The sequence below is a fragment of the Oryx dammah genome, unplaced genomic scaffold (assembly GCF_014754425.2).
Source record: "Oryx dammah isolate SB20612 unplaced genomic scaffold, SCBI_Odam_1.1 HiC_scaffold_16, whole genome shotgun sequence".
In the NCBI taxonomy this organism is placed as follows: Eukaryota; Metazoa; Chordata; class Mammalia; order Artiodactyla; family Bovidae; genus Oryx; species Oryx dammah.
Window position 1 is genome coordinate 14,213,774 of NW_024070200.1, and position 18,415 is coordinate 14,232,188.

The window sequence follows — 18,415 nt, forward strand, 5'->3', positions numbered from 1 at the left end:
CCAGCTGGTAACCGCCGAGTGGCCGGAGCGCGGGGCGGGGCCGAGGCGGCGAGCGCCGGGGCGACCGGGGCAGCGAAGGGGGGCCCGGGTCGCTGCTTGCTGCTGGGGGTGGGTCCGGGGACCAGCCGGAACCCGGGACCGGGCGGGACCGGGCGGGAGCCGGACGTGTGGCGCTGCGGAGCTGGGAGCCGACCCTGAATTCGTCCCGCCTGCGGAGAGCCGAGCTCAGGGGCCGCCAGAACCGGAGGCGGAGGAGTTGAAGTCAGGGCTGAGTGGGCGGAAGAGAGCCTGGGCTGAGATGAGGCCCAGGAGCGGGAATTGAGAGAAGGAGCTGGCACCCGAGGGAGCGCGTTGGAGTGGTCACGCTTGGGATCGGACACATTTTCAAAATGTCAGGCTGTTGCCTTTTATCCAGTTCCTCGTGGAACTGGGTTTTTCTTTTCGGGGGCAGTTCCTGAGTCCTCCCTCTGTCCCACCTCATTGCATTACCTGACTCCCTCGGGTCCAGGTGGTGCTTGAATTCCTCTTTGTCCAACCCGGGACTCCTACCTTTTGTGGCTGCTGCATTTAACTAGAAATGCTGTCACACGGGTGAAGGCGCCTGGCCGCTTAGTCAACTACGCAGATTCTTTAGTGACTCCCGTCTCCTTTTGTTTCAAAAGGCCTTGAGTCTGAGTACAATGTATTTGTCCTCTTAAGGGCGAAGACCTTGGGAGAAAGGGAAGAGAATCTCTAAGCCTTGGTGCTTAGAGATTTTCACTCCAAAAGTGAAATGACACTTTTATTTTCTTAACAGACATGGCCACTTATCACCCATCAGGACACATGCAGCTACCCCGGGCTGATGCCATTCGTTCCCGGCTCATTGATACTTTCTCTCTCATCGAGCATCTGCAAGGCTTGAGCCAAGCTGTGCCACGGCACACCATCCGAGAGATACTTGGTCAGCAGCCTGTTTCTTCACTAAGATGTGTTTAAGGCTCCCATCCCCACCCTTCCCAGGTGGCACAGTGGTAAAGAATCCGCCTGCTAATGCAGGAGATGCGGTTTTCATCCCTGGGTGGGGAAGATCTCCTGGTGGAGGAAATGGCAACCTTCTCCAGTATTCTTGCTTGGAAAATCCCATGGACAGAGGAGCCCGGGGCGGAGGTGGGGCGGGGCAGGGTGGGGGGCGGTGATGTCGGGGGTTGGGGGTGGTGCAGTCCATGGGGTCGCAGAGTGGGACACAGCTGAGTGACTGAACACACACACATATGTAACCACATCCTCCGAAGAGTAGGAAGCAGAGAAAATTTTAAGGGTGGAAAATTCAGGGGAGATTGGTTTGGTTGCAGCTTTAAAAAGTTACACCAAACTTGATAAAGACTTAATAAATAAAGCTCTGAATCCAGGAGATAGAACTATGTCACTCGTTTTTAGGCCTAGGATAGCTAGTAGCCCTGGCTGGCCTGGATGTTTCTACCAAAGACACTTAAAACTTTAAGGGTTGAACCTGTAACTTATCTTGGGCATGAACAGTATTGGTTATAAGCAATAGGTTAGCTCTTACTTCAAACTAGTATTAGTTGCTGTGTGAAGGAACAGCAAGGTAAGCCCTCGGGGGTGTGGGGGGGTCCATTACTTAACAAGCGTTCCTGCCCCCCAACCCTACCTGCTCTTGATACTCCCAAAGATATCTTTTTATGTTTATCCACTGTCCCTTTTTTATTTTTGATGTAGATTCTTCCTGTCAGAAGACGCTTATGCTGGGAGATCAACACCAGCTTGTACGCTTCTCCATAAAACCTCGTCATGTAGAACGGATTACACATGCCCAGAGGCTAATGAGCACCCTTCGAGTGCGATGCAGCGAGAGGCCGCCTCTTTCCTTATGGGCTGGATGGGTCCTTGAGCGTATCCTTTCATGCCACTTTTTTTTTTTTTTAAGTTTTATTTTTTATTGGAGTATGGCCAGTTGACAGTGTTGTGATAGCAGACAGCAAAGGGACTCAGCCATGCATATACATATATCCATTCTCTCCCAAGCTCCTCTCCCATCCAGGCTACCACAAAACATTGAGCAGAGTTCCCTGTGCTATGCGGTAGGTCCCTGTTGGTTGTCCATTTTATATATAACAGTGTATACATTTCGATCCCAAACTCCCTAACTATCCCTTCCTCCCATTCTCCCCACCCCCAACAAGAGTTTTTTTTTTTTTTTTTTTTTTTAATTTTTGGTTATACTCCACGGCATGTGGGACCTCAGTTCTCAGACCAGGGATTGAACCCACACCCCTTGCATTAGAAGGCAGAATCTTAACCACTGGACCACCAGGGAGGTTCCTCTTGCCACTCATTTTTATCCCATTTTACTCACTCTTGCCTCATCATCTGCCTAAGGACTTATTTTTTCCTTCCCACACTCCATTTTCTTCTCATTAGGGTTCTATTGCCCTAATTGTGTTGCCTGCATAAATTAGAAAGAACTTCATTCTGTATGTTTTCTTAAGAGAAGACAGGTCCTATCTTCAGAAACTTTATCATCTTCCTCATCTTCTTGAATACAATTGTACTGATGGTTGAAATAGGTGAGAACTGGGAGTCATTGTTCCTTAAAGTTGATCATTTTACACTTTTGAATGTTATTTGAATTGTGATAGTGACAATTATATTAAGTCTCCTGGATTTGTGCAACTGCTAAGACCTAGAAACATTGGGAGGGCTCTCAAAAGTAGTCTAAGGTAGTGCAGACACTTAGAGGTAGGGGTAGTAGACTCCTAAGGAATTGGAGATGGGAGAACCAGCTGTATTTCTTGTGTTGCTGCTGCTAAGTCACTTCAGTTGTGTCCGACTCTGTGCGACCCCATAGACAGAAGCCCTCTAGGCTCCCCCGTCCCTGGGATTCTCCAGGCAAGAACACTGGAGTGGGTTGCCATTTCCTTCTCCAATGCATGAAAGTGAAAAGTGAAAGGGAAGTCATCACTCAGTCGTGTCCAACTCTTAGCGACCCCTTGGACTTATGAATACACTCTCGGAATGACTCGTTCATATGTAGGGGACTTACTGTATTAGACTAAACTAACACAAGAAACACAAGAAATTTAGTCTAATACAGTAAGTCCCCTACATATGAACGAGTCATTCCGAGAGTGTATTCATAAGTCCAACAAAGTTAGTCAAGGTACCCAACTAACACCATCTGCTCTATAGTGCTACCATACTGTAATAGGTTTATAATACTTTTCACACAAATAACATGTAAAGAAAAAACAAATAAGGGCTTCCCTGATGGCGCAGTGGTAAAGAATCCATCTGCCAACGCGTGAGACACAGGTTCGATCCCTGGTCCAAGAGGCTACCACATGCCATGGAGCAACAATCCTGTGTGCCACAACTATTGAGCCTGTGCCCTGGAGCCTGTGTACCCTAGAGCCTGTGCTTTGCAACCAGAGAAGCCACCACAGCGAGAAGCCTGTACACCTCAACTAGAAAGTGTCCCTGTTCGTCACAGTTAAAGAAAGCCCATGCAACAACAAAGACCCAGCACAGCCAAAAATAAATTTTAAAAATTTAAAAACTGAAAAAAATAAAACATTTTAAATCTCACAGTACAGTACCTTGAAAGGTACACTACAAGATTTGGCACACAGCAGTTGGCATCGAGTGAACAAGCAAGAAGAGGTACTGACTGGAGGAGGGAGAGGAGGTGGGAGATGGTAGAGCTGAAGCATCATTAACCATAGGAGATGGAGGGCAAGCTGCAATTTCATTCATGCCTGATGTTGATGGCAGGTGTTGAACAGGTTCTGGTTCCTTGCTGAATTCAATTCTATCTGTGCTCATGAAAGAATCGAGTGATGTCTGGGTCGTAGCTCTTTTTTTTTTTCTTATCCTAGATGACACAGGGCACTGGATTGTGTTCTGAACGGCTGCTGCAACCTTTGTGTACTGTTCTATGTTTGGGTTCTGGGCCTCAAAAGCTAATAGTATCTCAAATAAAGAAAATTCCCTCGCCATCTCCTGCATTGTGACTCTCTCGGGTTCTCCAGTTACTTCTTTCTCTTGTCTCTCTTCATTCCTTTCTCTGGACCTCCAATTTCTGGTGCCTCTTAGCAGTACCAGCTACATCACCACTGTTTTTACACTTGCTTCTGGACATCCTGGTCTTGAAATAAAGATACTGTACTCTATGTGGTACTGTACAGTAAAGTACACAAAAGCACAATCGCTTGTAGAGGATACACACACGTGACCGTGTACCCCATACACATGAGCTAACTTATGTGATTGGATGTGTGAATGCACATTGGCATCTTTGAAAGTTTGCAACTTGAAGGTTTGAAGGTTTGTGTGTAGAGGACATACTGGTGTGTTTGTTTTTTTTTTAATATAATGAATCTCCTAATAGAGATACTGAGTGCCTATCAGCAGGTGATCCAACGTTTACATTTTTACAAATAGATTTAGAAAGATTATTTAAGTACAAATAAGAAAGCTCACAATGTATGTAAAGGTACAACTAAGATGTTAGATGAGCCAGAAGAATGACTTAAAAAGTAAATGACTCTAAAACCAGTCATAAATTTTATGAAATGTATTAAAAGCAAAAGAATGTTTGGAAAATCAATGAACTCATTTGATTACGTCTCAAACCACTCAGAAAGGATAGTGGAAGTACTCACTTCCTCGTTTAATCACTACTTGGGGAAAGTTTCCCACCTTAACCGTAGTCTTTTAATGCAGTCAGGTCAAAAGTATTTTATGACACAACAGTAATTGGTGTCATTGGCCAACTCCAGTGTACTATATGCTTTGAACTCTTTTATTTCCTCCCCACAGTGGTGAGGATTTTATACACATTTCCTATTGTTAATCATGATAATTGGCAAGTGTTTACCTTGTAGGATTAGGGATATAGACTTAAGCCTTAAAATAAATATATGAGATTCCCTGGATCTAATGGGCAGTAAATATATGGAATTCCTTGGATCTAATGGGAAAATCAGAATAGAACAACACTAACCATTCTTTTTGGTAAAACAGCTGAATATGAAATATGATTATTGTGCCAGAGGAAGGGTGGACTGCCTGTGTGGCAACCACCTGGCAAGATCATTAAATACCTTCTCATGGAAAGAACCCGCCTGCCAATGCAGGAGACATAAGAGATGAGGGTTTAGTCCCTGGGTTGGGAAGATTCCCTGGAGGAGGGCATGGCAACCCACTTCAATATCCTTGCCTGGAGAATCTCATGGACAGAGGAGCCTGGCTGGCTATAGTCCATAGGGTTGCAAAGAGTTGGACAGGACTGAAGCAACTTAGCATGCACGCATGATAGAAAGGCAGGAGGGATTTGGCAGAGGAAAATAATTTGTGACTAACAGTTTTTTTGAATAGACTAATTCGTGTGATTTGTTTAGATTTTTAAAAGCAGTTTTCTAGATCATAAATATTACTGTTAGAGATAGGGAGAAAAATAGTAATGTAAGTAACAGTTCTCTATATCAAAGCTCCCCAGTCTTTGTTGTCCTATGGCTTTGTTTCCCAGGAAAACATATATAACTTTGAAAACCTCCTTAGTAATTACAATCATTTTATCATATTTTTTTCTGTGATATGGAGAAGTAAATTGAAGTAAAAATATTTTAGAGTAACATTACTATTTTATTTCAGTGTTATATAATTTTAATAATAAAATGTGAGTAAATTTATACTTTTTCCATTTTATAAGTGATCATGCTTTTTTTTTAAAGGAAAGTATATTATTTGTCTAGAAATGAATTTTTATGTGGCATTATATATTGAGTCAACAAAGCTAGTGGAGGTGATGGAATTCCAATTAAGCTATTTAAGATCCTAAAAGATGATGCTGTTAAAGTGATGCACTCAATATGTCCGCAAATTTGGAAAACTCAGCAGTGGCCTCAGAGCTGGGAAAGGTCAATTTTTATTCAAATCCCAAAGAAGGGCAACACCAAAGAATGGTAAACTACAGTGCAGTTGCACTCATTTCACATGCTAGGAAGGTTATACTCAAAATCCTTCAAGCTAGGTTTCAGTAGTACATGAACCAAGAACTTCCAGATGTACAAGCTGGGTTTAGAAAAGGCAGAGGAATCAGAGATCAAATTGCCAACATTTGTTGGATCATAGAGAAAGCAAAGGAATTACAGAAAAACATCTGCTTCATTGACTATGCTAAAATCTTTGACTGTGTATATCACAACAAACAGGTAACTTCCTTACCTCTCTGTAGAAATCTGTATGCCAGCAAAGAAGCAACAGTTAGAACCTAACAACTGACTGGTTCCAAATTGGGAAAGGAATACAAGGCTGTATATTGTCACTCTGACTATAAATCTATATGCAGAGTACATCATGCAAAATGCTGAGCTGGATGAATCACAAACTGGAATCAAGACTGCTGGGAGAAATATCAACAGCCTCAGATTTGTAGATGATACCACTCTAGTGGCAGAAAGTGAACAAGAACTAGAGCCTCTTGATGACGGTGAAAGAGAAGAGTGAAAAAGCTGGCTTCAAACTCAACATTCAAAAAAACCAAGATCACTACAAAGTACAAAATTAAAACAACAACAACAAAATACATAAAAAACTAAGATCATGGCATCTGGTCCCATCACTTAATGGCAAATAGAAGGGAAGAAGTGGAAGCAGTGACTGAGTTTGTTTTCTTGGGCTCCAGAATCACTGCAGATAGTGACTGTAGCCATGAAATTAAGAGACGCTTGCTCCCATACTTACTTCATAGCTCAGTTGATAAAGAATCCACCTGCAATGCAGGAGACCCTGGTTCGATTCCTGGATCGGGAAGATCCCCTGGAGAAGGGAAAGGCTACCCACTCCAGTGTTGTGGCCTGGAGAATTCCATGGACTATACAGTCCATGGGGTCACAAAGAGTCTGAGTGACTTTCACTGCTCCTTGGAGGGAAGGCTGTGACAAACCTAGACAGTGTATTAAAAACCAAAGACGTCGCTTGGCCAACAAAGGTCCATATAATCAAAGCTATGGTTTTTCCAGTGGTCATGTATGGATGTAACAGTTGGGTCATAAAGAAGCTGAGCACCAAAGAATTGATGCTTTTGAACTGTGGTGTTGGAGAAGACTCTTGAGAGTCCCTTGGACAGCAAGGAGATCAAACCAGTCAATCCTAAAGGATGTCAACCCTGAATATTCATTGGAAGGACTAATGCTGAAGCTGAAGCTCCAATACTTTGGCCATCTGATATGAAAAGCTGACTCATTGGAAAAGACCCTGATGCTGGGAGAGATTGAAGGCAAAAAAGAGAAGGAGGAGGCAGAGGATGAGATGGTTGGATGGCATCACCCACTCAATGGACATGAGTCTGAGCAAACTTCGGGAGATAGTAAAGGACAGGGGAGCCTGGCATGCTGCAGTCCATGGGGTCACAAAGAGTTAGACATGACTTAGCAACTGAAGAACAACAACATATATTAAGTTTGGTTTGGGTAGCAGATATATTTACTTTATTGGTTTTTTTTTTTTTTTCGTTTTGGCTGTGTTGGATGGCTAACGTGATCTTTGTTCTCTGACCAGGGATCAAACCCTGGCCCATGGCAGTGAAAGTGCCTCCTAACCACTGGACCCTGGGTCACCAAGGAATTTCCTATGTATTATATTTGTATAGTTTTTGTTTCTTTTAAAAAATTTAGATATATACTAGTTTTAGGTTTACAACACTGTGTATTATATGTTAAAGGTGAAGGTGAAGTCGCTCAGTCGTGTCCGACTCTTTGCCACCCCGTGGACTGTAGCCTACCAGGCTCCTCCGTCCATGGGATTCTCCAGGCCAGAGTACTGGAGTGGGTTGCCATTTCCTTCTCCAGGGGATCTTCCCAACCCAGGAATCGAACCCAGGTCTCCCGCATTGGAGGCAGATGCTTTAACCTCTGAGCCACCAGGGAAGCCCTGTATTATTTGTTAAATACATCTTATATACGTTAAAGTGTAGGTGAAAATTTAATTACGTGTTCGGGCATAAAAAAATAGGAACTAATCTTCTTCTAGAATGATATTGGTAATTCTTTGCACTTCAGACACCAATTGACTTATTTTTATACTTTTCATATTTTGCTTCTAAATGGTGAGAGTGAGAAAAGAAAGATTTGGCTTACTTGCAAGCCCTTCTCTGAAAATAACACATCATGAGTGTGAATAGTCCTTATTTCCAACAGAAAAAACCTTGAGTATAACATAATTTTAACACTGATTTTTGAGGTTCTAGAGATATCTTTATGTGCTAAATAAAAATTTTCGATCAGATAAACTCAATTTATAGAATCTGATGAAGATTGTCTTGAAATAAACTTGCAGAATTATTCTTTTGCTCTCCATGAAGTTGTATTTCTATATCAGTGTTCCTTACTTCATAATAGATGTAATTAGCCAAAACATTGCTAAAAACAATAACAATTTAAAACTGAGTATGTATCAAAATTACACAGCAGTTTTTGTCTTTCAGGGTGTTTGATTATTCTCTTCTTGTGTCTATTAACCGCTAGGCATATCAGTCATAGTGCCTTTGGAGGTTCTCAGATTATTCTGTTTCAAAGAGAAACAAATTATTATTTAGCTTTTAAATCTATTTTGATCTTAATGTTTTTTTCTACAGCATGATATACATCTATTAAATGTATAGAAGAGGTGAAGAGGATTGAAAGATGAGTTAAGAAATCAAAGTTAGCAAATAGATAGGTTCTATAGAGGGTTCAATTTGGATTCAATTTGCAGAATAAAATCAATTTTAGACAAAATAGAAAGGGAAAGTTTTAAAACTAACAAAAGGACTTTCCTGGTGATCCAGTGGGTTAAGGATCTGCCTTCTAATACAGGAGACATAGGTTCAGTCCCTGGTCTGAGCCTAAGATCCCACATGCTGAGAGGCAGGTAAACTCACCTGCAAGACTAAACCCACCCATGCACCACAACCAGAGAGAAGCCCCTGCGCTGGGAAGCCTGTGTGCTGCCCACATGCCCCAATGAAGACTCAAGACAGCCAAACAAATAAAAATAACTACCAGGTAATTTCTTGTTATAGCCTAATACATCCCATGAATTTGGTTTCTTGTTCCTAGATATGTTATAAAACACTTCCCATACCATGGCCCTACATTTGCATTCTTTTCTGAAGGCCCGTTGCTGCTCTGTGAAGTTTGGTGTTCTAGTAACACCAAACAACAGACAGCAGACAGCATTGGCGGTCGTTAAGCAATTCCTTGGTGACTTTCTGACCTCAGAGTGAGAAGGCAGTAACTTGTAGCTGTTAACATGTACCAGTACCAACAGAAGATGACTCGAAGCTATTTTTCATGTTCAGTTCTGTTTCATAGGTTGAAGCAACAACAGTATTAAGGAGAGAAACTCCTTAATTTTCCAAAAGAAAAATGGCATAGTAGTGGGCATAACTGTGCCTTTTTAGCAGTTGCTAATCATTCAACTTCCCTCTTCTTTAAGCTCTACTCACCCTTTGCTCTGTTCTCACAGAATTGCTTGAATCTGCAAATACCCGATTGGAGCCACTGAAGCTGACTCTGGAGGTGGCAGCTTGGTTCATCTTGCTTGTTTTCATCTTGGAGATCCTTCTTATGTGGCTATCCAGCTTTTTCCTCTTCTGGAAGAATGCCTGGAATGTCTTTGACTTTGTGGTCACAGTATTGGTAAGGATAGATAGATATCCTGAAGATTAATTTACTGGACTGAGAAATGTGCCTAGGTGAATCAAAGACAAGTGAAGTTAAGATAATTACCGTATGCTGCTGCTGCTGCTGCTAAGTCACTTCAGTCGTGTCCTACTCTGTCGACTCCATAGACGGCAGCCTACCAGACTTCCCTGCCCCTGGGATTCTCCAGGCAAGAACACTGTAGTGGGTTGCCATTTCCTTCTCCAATGCATGAAAGTGAAAAGTGAAAGTGAAGTCGCTTGGTCGTGCCCAACTCTTAGCGACCCCATGGACTGCAACCTACCAGGCTCCTCTGTCCATGGATTTTCCAGGCAAGAGTACTAGAGTGGGGTGCCATTGCCTTCTCCGAATTACAGTATAGGAAGAAACAAATAGAAATGTACCCAACTTCCTTGTTTTGGTTGTTTTTTCTCTAAAACTAAAGGTCAGGCATTGCAGGAGTTGTTATTAGAAGCAAGGAAGAATCTAATCACATTAACCTCAGCGATAACTTCTAACAGTTACTAGGCACTTATTAAACATCAGGAACTATCCTGTTTTACTTGCTTTTTTTTTCATTTGAGCTCCACAGTAATCCAGTGAGACAAGCACTGCATTTATCCCCTTTTTACATCTGAACAAGTTGAAATGCAGAGTTTAAGTACTTTTTTATGGGAAGACTGAATAGGAAACAGTCCCCAGAAAATGCTATTCAAAGGATAATGACCAAAGAACTATGAAAAAGAAGAGATAAAAAAGGGGCAGCTGTACTGGGTGCTTTGAGGGGTATATTTAACCCACAATCTGTGTTTCCTACAGTCCCTGATCCCTGAGACTGTGGTGCTGGCAGGGGTAACAAGCAAACCTGTATGGCTCCAGTTGCTGAGGATCTGCCGGGTACTCAGGTCTCTTAAACTCTTTGCACGATACCATCAAGTTCGAGTCATCATTTTGGCCCTGGTCAGGGCCCTCAAGGTAATTTGACTATTGCAGCTCTATCAAGTGGGCAAAGTGGAAAAACATGGGGGTATAACATGAAACAGTCTGGGTGGGTGAAAGAAGGCAATAAGAGACCCTGTGAAATGTTGTCCATGAGAAAGGGCTGGGGACAAGCCACTGGGCTCTAGAGATGACTGGGCTCAGGCTAGAAGTGAGGGTCTGGTGGGAGATTTCCAGGGTGGGCCTGACTGGGCTGTAGGTGGAAATCAGCCAGGTCTGGCCCAGCTCTGACTCAAGGTCATGGCCTTTAGAGCATGACCTTCCTCTTGATGTTGCTGCTCATCTTCTTCTACATTTTTGCTGTGGCTGGTGTCTACTTCTTCGAGAATTACACCCGTTCAACTCGCCAGGACCTGGATTATCATGAGTTCTTCTCGTAGGCAGGACCACGGGGAGCCTGGGGGGTGGGGGAGAGAATCTGGACATGAGACTGGGAAGCAAATCCAAAGTGCAGTAATACAAGTATAGTCTGTTGTAAGAAATGGGAATAGAACACAGTAGGGAGAGGGAAAGAGAAAGCAAAGAAGAGTGAGTAGTAGTAGCTCCAGTTTTGAGAATAGGGCAGCTAGTTCCTGGTTTGCTCTGGGTTTTACAAATTCAAACTTATCCTTATCAACTATCTTTAAAAAGCAGTATACTCCAGTGGTTAAGCCCTGGTTTCTATTCTTCAGTTACCTCTTTTGAAAAATGGGATTAAACGTAGCATAACTTCATGAGTATAGGGATAAATGATGTAATTTATTTAAGGACCTACTGTGCCCCAGGCACTGATGGAATACTGAGAGATATTCATAAATTATTCATAACAAAGGAAAAGCAAGTAAAACAATCTCAAACTGAAGATTAGGTTAAAAAAAAAAAAACCAGTATGGTAGAAAGGAGCCAGAATCAGAGCAAACTGCAAAGAAGTGCTCTTATGTTGCTGTGAGAGTATGAATGATAGTGTTTCTTAGAGAATTAGCTCCCTCTGTACACACATCTCCTTTTTCTTTAGGGACCTGCTGAATTCCATAGTAACCGTGTTCATTCTCTTCACCCTGGATCACTGGTATGCGCTGCTTCAGGACACCTGGAAGGTGCCTGAGGTCAGCCGCGCCTTCAGCAGCATCTATGTCATCCTCTGGTTGTTACTTGGTTCCATTATCTTTCGAAATATCATAGTAGCCATGATGGGTAAGCATAGAAGAGGTGAAACTTGGTGGGAGGAGGGGTTGGGAAGAAGCTAGAGTGAAAGCCAGGTTTGCTGGATTACAGAGGGACAGAATCTGACGTAACAGGAAAGTGTGGGCCCTGGAATGGGTATTTCACTTGGTTTCTCCCCACCCAAGCGGTCTCCCCAGGTCTAGTCACCACTGCCTTCTGACTCCTAATGGCCCTTTGGGGCAGTTACTAACTTCCAGAATATCAGGAGTGAGCTGAACGAGGAGATGGCACACCTGGAGGTCCAGCACAAAGCCGACATATTCAAGCGGCAGATTATCCAGAGGTCTGCTGCCCTGTCTTCACACACACCTTCAGTTCTTGAGGGTTTCCCGATCCCACCCTCTATTTCTACTCCTTGGCCTTCATCCTGTGTCCCGCTGTGTGACAGATTTGCCTCAGAGTTAGAATTCCCCAGCTCTAAAATATTGCCTGGTTCTTTATCCACTTTCAGGGCTCCCCCACTCTTTTTCACTCCTTTACTGCAATTTGTTCTCCTCACCCAGTTTACTTCACTTGATGATCAGAATTTTTTTATTTTTTCCTTACTACCCTCCTGCTTCAGTGTAACTCTCTTCACTGTTTTGCTTTTTTTTTTTTCTTTGCAGGAGACAAAACCTACTCCCTGAGGCACAGAGGTCAAGCATTAGCAAACTGGATGCCAGGTTAGGAGTGTGTGCGTGAAGTGGGATGCACACACGGGAAAGAGGTAGAAGACCAAAGGTGAAGACTGGCTTTGAGAGAGGATTCTATTCCTTCAATAACTACTTATTGTATCGGGTTGAACAGTGGCCTCCGAGAAGATATGTCCATGTCTTAACCCCCGGAACCTGTGAACATGACCTTATTTGAAAAAAGGGTCTTTGCAGATGCAAATAAATTACGGATCTTGAGATGTGATCACCCTGGATTATCCAGGTGGGCCATAAGTCCAGTGACTAGGAGCCTCATAAGATATGGGAGAGAAGACATAGACACAGAATAGGAGAAGCTGTCAAGAAAGAGACAGAGATTGGAGTGATGCAACCACAAGCCAAAGGAAGCCAGTGGATGCCAGGCAACTACCAGAAGCTAGAAGCAAGGAGCCTTCTGTCTTTGAGCTTCCAAAGGGAGCATGGCCCTGTTGACATGTCGATTTCAGATTTCCAGCTTCCAGAGATGTGAGAGAATAAATTTCTGTTGTTTTAGGCTACCAAGTTTGTGGTAATTTGTTATCACAACCATAGGAAACTAGTAAAAGTACCATCCATGCAACAGATGCTATTCAAAGCCATGAGTGTTCAGCAGTAGACAAGAGAGCAGAAAGAAAAAAAAGAAATGCATCAACTAATAATTATTGAATACCTATTAGTTGCTTGGAACATATCAGTGAACAAAATAGACAATAACGCCTGTTCTCATAGAGCTTATATAAAGTAGGAGGAGGAAAGAGACAATAAACAATGAACATATTAAAAAGAAAATTAATATGTTAAAATATGATAAGCATTTAATATACAAAGTATATATATGTATAATTGAGTCACTGTTGTTCAGCAGAAATTAACCCAACATTGCAAATCAACTATACTTCAATTAAAAAATTTAAAAATATGATAAGCATTATGAAAAAGTAAAATATAGAACAGGTTAAGGGGGATTGGAGTATAGGGTGGGGATTCATTATGAGTTTTAATTTTGAACAGAGTGGCCTTATTGAGAAGGTAACATCTGAGCAAAGACTTGGAGGACGTGAGGGCATTACTACATGGATATCTATGGGAGGAGTGTTATCAGCAGAGGGAACAGCTGGTACAAAGGTCCGAAACAAGAAGCATGCCTGGTGGTGTTTGAGAAATGGCCAGGACACTATTGTGACTGAAGCAGAGTGAGCAGTGGGGAGAGTGATAGGAGATGAGGTCAGAAAGACAATGGGGACCTGATCCTGTAGGGCTGGGGGGACCACTGTAAGGACTTAGGCTTTGATTTGGGGTGAAAAGGGGAACACAGAAGAGTAACGACATGTAATGACTTATGTTTGAGAAGGATTAGTCTGGGGACTTCCATGGTGGTCCAGTGGTTAGGAATATACCTTGCAATGCAGAGAACACAGGTTTGATACCTGCTCCGGGAAGTAAGATCCCACATGTGTTGGGGCAACTAAGCTCACACACTGCAATTCAGACCCAGTGCAGCCAAATAAATAAATATTTTTCAAGAGAGAAGGATTTGGTCTGGTTGCTGTGTTGATGATAGATTATAAGAACAGGAAGAGAAGCGTAGAGATGAGTTAGGCTATGCTGCTGTTAGGCTATGCTGCTATCCAAACAAGAGATGTTGATGGTCTAGGCCAGAGTGGCACCAATACTAATGAGAAAAGATATATTTTGAAGGTGGAGTCAACGGGATTTCTTGGTGGGTTGAATGTAGGTTATGAGAGAAGAATTAAGGATGAGAGTCTGACCTGAGCAGGAAGGATCAGTTAGGTGAGATGGGGAAGACTGTGATTTAGTTTTGATTGGATTTAAGATGTCCATTAGACATTCAAGCTTTCTACCTGAGTAAAAGTTATATATACAAGTTTGGTTTAAGGAGTGAGATCTGGACAAGGGGATTAAATTTGCATCTGAAGTGGAAGTGTTAGTCACTCAGTCGTGTCTGATGTGACCCCATGGACTGTAGCCTGCCAGGCTCCTCTGTCCATGGAATTCTCCAGGTGAGGATACTGGAGTGGGTAGCCATTCCCCTTCTCCAGGGGATCTTTCTGACCCAGGGATCAAACACAGGTCTCCTGCATTGCATGTCGATTCTTTGTCATCTGAGCCACCAGGGCTCTAGGAGGCATTTAAACTCAGGAGATGAGATCCCTAAAAGAGCAACTGTAAATGGAGAAGACATAAAGACCTGAGCCCACTGTCCCTCTAATAATGAGATGGAATCGAGGGGTGCAGGGGGCATAGTTGTGGTGTAATAGACATAGGGCCAAGGGCTGTGGGTGGGGCTAAAACTCTGCAAAATAAGGTGGAGTGTGGAATGTGAAAGCCTGGGTAAGATTGAGCACAGAAGTTACCCAGTGAAGGGAAGTAATAGGAGTGCATCCCATTGGTTAATTTAGGTTGGATATGTTTAAACTTAGATCTTGGCAGCAGTTTTTTAGGTGTGAGGTAGACATTCAGAGGCTGAGATGCCACAACCGAGATGCCTCATTGCTTTAAGTTCTACTTTTAGGCCAGGGCCAGGACTAGAATAGTGATAGAACTATCGTGTGGATGTATTTGAACCAATGAGATTTCCCTTTTCACTTACAGAGATGCCAGTCAACAAGGGAGAGCTTCAGACTTAACAGAAGCTTCTCAACAAGAGTCTAAACAGAGTGCCACTAAAAAGGGTTCAAAAGCATCTAAGTCAAGAACAAAGTCCTTGTCCAGAAGGAGAAAGTCTACATCTTCCTTCTCTTCTTCCTCCTCTTCATTTTCCTCCTGCTCGTCTGCTTCTAGCTCCAGATGTTATGACCCTATCGGTAAGCAGGTTTCTTCCAGTTGCATTCAGACCCCTCTTTTCCATGAGACATCCCAAAATCTTAATAGGAGTTCTCCCGCTGTGTGTATTTCCCCATTTTCTCCAGCAGTCCGACGTTCTGGCCTTGATTACTTTCTTCACACCTCTTCATTTCCTCTGTGATTCTGCTGCAGTTTTTAAAAGTATGGTTGTGGCTTTCTTTGTTTACTGTAAAAGTGGTTTCTTGATGCTACACAGTTTTCCCTTCTCTCCTTCCCGCATCCTCTTTCATCCCTGCTTTCTCCACCTCCACCCCCATAGAATTGATCAGCTTTTATCCAGCCCCCATGAATCTCGATGTATTTTTAAGAAGAATTCCTCCTTCCAGGTCAGCTGGACTGGGAGACTCACGTGCACCAGAATCTGCCTGGGCTAATGGACATGGATCAGGATGAACGTGTTGTCTGGCCTAGAGATTCACTCTTCCGGTATTTTGAGTTGCTAGAAAAGCTTCAGTATAACCTGGAGGAGCGTAAGCAGTTACAAGAGTTTGCAGGTACGCCATGGATGCTAGGAGTTAAGTTCATCAGAGCAGCATATATAACTGGGGAGACAGAGTATGTTCACTGTTGTGGCATCTCAGCCTCTGTATTTCTACCTCACCCCTAAAAAAGGCAAATTCAGCATTTGGCGTATCACTTTCTGGGCATATGTCCTGATTTCTTCTAACCTAGTGAGGACCTGGCAACTCTGCTTCTCTGGTTGTTGTCGTTTAGTCACTAAGTCGTATGTGACTCTTTGTGACCCCATGGACCCTAGCCCATCAGACTCCTCTGTCCATGGGGTTCCCCAGGCAAGAATACTGGAGTGGGTTGCCGTCCCCTTCTCCAGCGCCTCTTGCGCCTCCTGCATTGGTGGGCAGGTTCTTTTCCACTGTGCCACGTGGGAATCTCCCTGGTAGGGGACACAAATCCTGTGACGTCTGAGAGCTGATTTCCCAAGAGAAAAGTATCCAGTTCCAGCTGTTGGGAATTAGGATAGTAAGGTAGGCTTTTGCTCTGTTTGGGCCGCCCACCCCCTTTTGAAATGCGTGTTTCCTCTCTTTGAAGGTCACCTTTCAGACCCAGGCAGTAAGGGCCTCAGGCTCAAGTTTGATAGCTATGAGGATTGGATAGTTGGCAGAAGGCTCTGAAGAGCCCACTGTCCTAAACAGATTTATGAATTCTCTTCCTTTCCGTCCTTTCTAGAGTCAACCGATGCAGAGACAATATGTGATTGAAATAGCAGAGTTTGATTTAAGCTGAGAATTACCTACTCAAAATTATCTTTCCTAAATTTCTCACTTGAGATTTCACTACCTGGAGATTAATTTGGAGCAATGAATTTTCCCTCTAAAAATAAAAAAACTAGAAGAGTTAGGGGCATTTTTATTAGTGTTATCCTCCTAATACCTGTCCTCCTTTTATTAGCATTTTATTAGTGTTATCCTCCTAATACCTGGCTAAAATCAACCCAAAGTGAAAATACCAATGGGGGAAGAGGAATGTGCCCCCCAGAGGTGGGCACAGTTTGTAGCACTGAAACATGGAATTGAGAGCAGGATGTCAGACAGGTTTTGCCTACTTCAAAATGGTGCATTTTTTCCAGTTGTCCTGGCCCTGCCTCCGCATGTGTTCTGGGGAGAACAGGGTGAAAGAGAGGTAAAGGTAGCAAGGTGGTTTCTTTAAATACTGATTAATTCATCTGTGGCAAAGAGGACAGACTCATACAGCTTAATTTAGAGTAAAGATTAGTAAAGATGGGAACCTAGAACCCAGAGAAGCAGGATCTTCACCAAACATGTGTATATTCCGAATATTCTTAGGTCTCCAGCCTCACAGTCTGTTTCTTTACAGTGCAGGCACTGATGAACTTTGAAGACAAGTAAAGCTGACACGGATGGCTTCACTGTTTTTGGCCAACATAAATGAAGGAAATAGCTGGAAATGTAGAATTCAAAGTCTAATAAATCCTGTTGATAATTGTGCAGTGATCTGTCTCGGAGACAGAGGGGATACTGAAAGATAACAAGATCAGGTGAAAGTTGGTTCAGATGTCACTGGGGGCCCCGGTCCTTGGCTTTCTACCCTTTCCACAGCTCCTGAGTCTCACTTTTCCCTTGGCCTTGTCACTATAGCCCCTATCTTTTCTGAAGCATCTACTTCCTGCTAGAGTCCTAATTTACCTCACTAGTGAGTACCGGTCCCTGGGGGTTGGGGGTGGGAAGACCCCAGAAGCTGTGAGTGTAACTAATTGAGAACTCTTGTTGCCATTACTCTGGCCACCTGATCCAAAGGGCCAACTCACTGGAAAAAGACCCTGATGCTGGGCAAGACTGAAGGCAAAAGAAGGGGGCGACAGAGGATGAGATGGTTAGATAGCATCACTGACTCAAAGGACATGAATTTGAGCAAACTGGGAGATAGTGGACAGGGAAGCCTGGTGTGCTGCAGTCCATGGGGTCGAAAAGCGTTGGACATAGCAACTGAACAGCAACAACAGTTCCCATTGCTATTCTAAGAACATTGCTTCTCCTGGGCACCGCTAACTTTAATCAAGGTTTTAACCAAAGTGCTTTCACCTGTTTCTGGGCCAAAACTGCGTCCCTTTTTTCCATTGCTATTTCTGAGGGCATTGAGTCCACTCTGTAGGGGGCAGGGCAAATCAGTATGTCCCACAGATCTTTAGTGTTAGAAGGGACCTCAGGGTTAATCTGTCTCCCGTCAAAGTAGCAACACTTTACAGAACATCACTGAAAGGGGGTTATCCAATGTTTGATGTTTCTAGTTACTGATAACATTATCTAGAGAGGATCCTGTTGGATGACTCAAATCTTTAGAAATGTTTATTATTAAAAATTCCATCACTTGTTGAGTGTTAACATGTATGAACATATATATGTATGAGAAATACTCGAAACACTAAATTCTATACTCTAAAATGGTAAATTTTATATTCTATGAATTAAGTCTCAATTTTTAAAATTAAGTAAAGATTATCTAAAACTAAGAACTAAC

The 18,415-nt window shown here is 43.0% G+C and overlaps 1 protein-coding gene across 2 annotated transcripts; it reads left to right on the forward strand.

Moving 5' to 3' along the window:
- Positions 1–152: 152 nt before the first annotated feature.
- On the forward strand, positions 153–18,415 carry CATSPER2 (cation channel sperm associated 2). 2 transcript variants are annotated; one of them, XM_040256658.1, is made up of 12 exons: positions 153–943; positions 1,720–1,893; positions 2,499–2,567; positions 9,508–9,680; positions 10,503–10,658; positions 10,934–11,058; positions 11,677–11,855; positions 12,069–12,168; positions 12,491–12,547; positions 15,170–15,381; positions 15,748–15,915; positions 17,255–18,414. In XM_040256658.1, the coding sequence occupies exons 1-12, from the start codon at positions 799–801 to the stop codon at positions 17,284–17,286; spliced, it is 1,590 nt and encodes a 529-aa protein (XP_040112592.1). In that variant the 5' UTR covers positions 153–798; the 3' UTR covers positions 17,287–18,414. The 2 variants fall into 2 exon arrangements, 1 of the variants encoding a protein (XP_040112592.1); XR_005723789.1 differs by lacking the exons at positions 153–943; positions 1,720–1,893; positions 2,499–2,567; positions 10,934–11,058 and having other exon boundaries at positions 8,832–9,680; positions 11,677–12,547; positions 17,255–18,415.